The 4,078-nt window shown below is 51.9% G+C and overlaps 1 protein-coding gene across 1 annotated transcript; it reads right to left on the reverse strand.

Moving 5' to 3' along the window:
* Window positions 1–689: 689 nt before the first annotated feature.
* LOC128893399 (uncharacterized) lies at window positions 690–3,841 on the reverse strand. Its single transcript, XM_054154312.1, has 2 exons — window positions 1,392–3,841; window positions 690–709 (listed from the first exon to the last, which is right to left on the reverse strand). The coding sequence occupies exons 1-2, from the start codon at window positions 2,482–2,484 to the stop codon at window positions 699–701; spliced, it is 1,104 nt and encodes a 367-aa protein (XP_054010287.1). The 5' UTR covers window positions 2,485–3,841; the 3' UTR covers window positions 690–698.
* Between the last annotated feature and the right edge of the window lie 237 nt (window positions 3,842–4,078).

Raw genomic sequence — 4,078 nt, forward strand, 5'->3', positions numbered from 1 at the left:
GTGAACGTATTCTCGATGTTCGACAAATTCATTTCAGTCAGTACCTTAAATAAATGTAACTGAATTTACATTTACACACTTATTTATCACATTATACATTTACATTTACACATTTATTTAAAATTAATGCAAAGTATCGCGTTTCGTACGGACTTAAAAACCCCGAATATGTAATGTTATTAAGCCTAATCGTTAGATACGTTCGAAATCCTCGAAAAGCTTCAGTAATTAAACCAGCATTTACAATCCCGCGGTATTTTCACCTACTCTTCGTAATCAATGGATCTCGGTACCGGAGCGTTTATCTTAATGAAGTTCGATAAGGTGTCCAATTAATTTTCTTAGTAAAAGTCTCGAGGGGATCTCGGCAAGAGCTCTCGTTCACGTTGCGCGTTAACTTCCAAATTTGCTAGCCTGCTAATCTCCACCAGCGAGCCGATGACGCGACGTTCCGTACGGAATGCTGAAATTCCACGATTTTTATTCGTCTCGAATGCACAATCGGGAACTTGGGATATCGAACACGTCCGTCCAAGCGGAGTCTGAAAATAAGGTCAACGTCACCGATGAAGCCGCGTCGACTAAACCGGGACGTACGAAATAGAATACCTCCGAACTCTGTAGGATTTGAAACAGCTGACGTCGATCGTAAACGAACCAACACTCAAACTTCTCGGACCACTTGTAAAGGCTTTTTCCTAAAGGTGTTCTAGTATTTCATTTGTACATCACGTTATTGGCGATTATCAGTGGTTCTGTCGAATAAATCTTTTCCAAAAGTCAAGTATTAGGTTGTCCCGAAAGTTTCTTTCGTAATTTCCACTCAATTATTTTGCGCGGTAGTGTTTATATAAATAGACAATCTAATTTCTTGGATGTCGACGGTGTAACAGTAATGGAGCAAAATGAATCGTACGCAATTCAATAACGTAACATTGGACATAAAATATCGTGCATGTATTACTTATCAATAAAACGAAAGAAACTTTTCGGACAATCTGATATAATTTGACCGACTAACGCAATAAATGTTGTACACGCATCTCGTCTAATATTGATTTTTTAAATAACCCCTATCGTTCATCGATCCCAGCAGATATCGACAAAGGTTTGATTTCGCGATTCCGATCGTTTTTTCAAGGAATAGTTTAAAATATCCACGGGACACGCCGGTGTAGACGAAATCATTCAGTCTCTACCGTATCTCGCACACGGCCTACTTCGTCCAAGTGCTATGAACTTTGCAATAACCTGCGATAAACCAAGAGCAGTTCTCTAGCACGAGAGAGGTTTCCGTTTAGCGACAGTTTTCCGCGACTGGTCGCGAACGATTACTCCCGTGGAGAGCGCGAGGTGGACGTCACATAAATAATCGAAAGCGCAGTACTCACTGTAATCCGACGTGTCGTCGTTGGATCCGTTCACCGTGCCATCCGGCAGGATCTGTAGATGTCGATTCTTGATGTACATCTGTATTTTCCTGGAAGCGCCGGTGATGTGGGACAAATTGGCGGATCGTTCGGCCCTCACGCCGGCATCGCCCGTTAAATCAACCGGCGCGGCACTCACTGCACTGATAACTGTGCCAATCGCGAATACACTCAACACGCCGGTACTCGGTCTCGCACTGCAGTTGAACACGCTCGATTTACGGAGCCCGCACTGCCCGAACGCGACGAGGAACAGGAGAAAGGCTAACCGAATGTACGACGAACGGCTGTTTGGACACTCGCGTCTCTTCTTCCTCGTTCCCCGGGGACACCTCGTGGACCCGTCGTCACGAGGAAACTCGGTCTGGCGAACGCTCGGCGCGACCTTGGCGACGCACGACTCACGTCTCCAGGAATTCGTCGAGTCCACTTCCTTCCACGTTTCATCGACCAAGGACGGAAGCACGCTCCCTGGAACGAGCTTCTCGTAGGTTCGGTCGCTCGACTGACTAGAGAACAATGCCTTCCCTATTCGCACGCAATCCGCTGCGTGGACCTGCGGCCAGTTCTCGGCCGAGAAATCGCGTTTAGAGCAGCAGCCCCGTTCCCCGTCGTTCCCGCTCGGGAATCGATTCCTCGTGGGATCGAAAGCACGAAATCGCCAACGCTTTGTCACTGAATTCTCCGCGTGCTCGTCGACGACACCGCGGAGCCTGGACTCTGGCAGTTCCAGGCAAGAGTCATCGCGATCATCTCGGATGGCTTGCGACGCATCGGCAAGCCTAGGAACGTTTGGCTCGGTTCTTTGGAATCCTCTCGATCCTGCTCGTCTCGATGGCAAAACGGAGCAACGACGAGACTTCGTAGCTTCTTCGTCGAGCGATTCGTTGGAATCGATCCGCGGTAGTCGTCGCGCGATGGAGGCTCGAACGGCTCTATTATCGCGGCGCAAGGAAGACTCGGTGGAAGCTGAGGCTACGATCGGTATCGGGCAGTCGGCACGGTAATCACAGTGCAGCACCCTTGGCCCGCCCGTGTCGATCTCAGCGGGCATGACGGTCTCATCCACACTCCTTTCCGAGCCCTCCTTCTTATCTACGCGCCGCTTCCTCGCTTTTATCTCGATATCGCTGGCGCTCGTATCTTTGCTCGTTCTATCGTTTTCCACGTCGGCCTCCGTGTCCGGCGAACTTGTACACCCGTCGATGATCAGCTGGATCAGAGCCACCGGCGATTCGTTTGGTCGCGGTGGCAGTCGCAAGAGTGAAAAGGCGCGTCTACGATGGAAGAATACGATGACCACCTCATGGTTACTCCGGTTTCGCCGAACACAGGCTCGCTTGGAAGCTTCTCGCCGAACACCGAGGATGCGGCAACTGGTCCTCTGTTACCGTCCTTGTACCGCGTTTTCGGTACTCTCGCATTATCGCTGACCGCCGTGGCAGCGGTTCTTCCGCGGTAGGATGGAGCAATCAACGACACGGTCGAAGGAACCAGCTCGCGGTAGTCAGAACGGCTTGTTCGCGAAGATAGGAAACCACGGGATTGGTTTACGAGGTAGCATCGAGGCGACGTTCGATGTATCCTGAATGAAAACGACCGACCGAATCGTTTCTGACTTCCCGTGTCCGATATATCGCCGAGGGTACTCGTTACACTGCGAATGATCCTGGGTGAATCCGATCGGCGGTTAGGAGACGATCGACGAAACGCCTTCGACGAAGGGAATTAGCGACAAAGAAGACGAAAGGATCGTCGTTCGCTCGCCTTTAATCGGTCTTGTCGAAGCACGCAGGTTGATGCTACCGATTACCTTCGTCGACCTCGCTCTGTTCCTCTCTCTCTCGGTCCCTCTATCAATCGCAAGAACTTCTACCGACACGTTACTCGTACCGCCTTAACGGGTTTCTCTCACTCTTTCTTTCTCCCTCTCTTCCCAGTCACCGCCACCACCTCCTCTCTTTATCCCTGTCTCTGTCCCCGTATCACTGTTTCTCTTTTCACTGACTGCCCTCCCCACCCCCCTTCCCGGCCCGTGGGAGCGCGTATCCTTCCGGAGTCGCGGAGGGTCGTAATCACGCGCGGAGATTTCTTTCGCGAGAATAATTCGCGGGGTTCACTTGCCACCACTTCTCACCCACTGCTCGCGGACGTGTATCGCGTATCGCGAAACCTGGCTCGGACCACCGGCGCTTAGCTGACTGTGCTCCGACACGTTCCGTCACCGCGCGAAAACACCCTGGCGAGGTCGTACGATGCTCCCTCCGCGATGATAAACAACCAACTCGCGAGAAGACGGGTGACGGTGTGGCGAAACGAACGACCGACGAGCCTCCGCGCAACGCTCGATCGAAGGTGGTGGTGGATCGACGTTCGATCGTTGCCGATGGATCCCTCGTGGCGCGGGGGGGGGGGGGGGGGGGGCGGGGGGCGGGGGGGCCAGGATATACTCGAGGAAACGATCTTTCCAAGATCCAGACTATCCCGACGATAGTTTCCCGTATTTCGTGAACGGTCACCTGGCTCCGTTTTCGTTTTCTTCGCGTTCCGACGAAACGTGCGATCCAGTGTCGCGATCGTGGCGTCCGTCGTTATTATTACGAGGTCGGGGATAGTCCGGGCACTCCGGGGTTATCTGGTAGGTCGGA

Source organism: Hylaeus anthracinus, unplaced genomic scaffold (assembly GCF_026225885.1).
Source record: "Hylaeus anthracinus isolate JK02 unplaced genomic scaffold, UHH_iyHylAnth1.0_haploid 27432, whole genome shotgun sequence".
In the NCBI taxonomy this organism is placed as follows: domain Eukaryota; kingdom Metazoa; phylum Arthropoda; class Insecta; order Hymenoptera; family Colletidae; genus Hylaeus; species Hylaeus anthracinus.

Bases quoted from the DNA above. Each gene is read 5' to 3' on its own strand.
- LOC128893399 (XM_054154312.1), bottom strand. From the start codon at position 2,484: ATGCCCGCTGAGATCGACACGGGCGGGCCAAGGGTGCTGCACTGTGAT.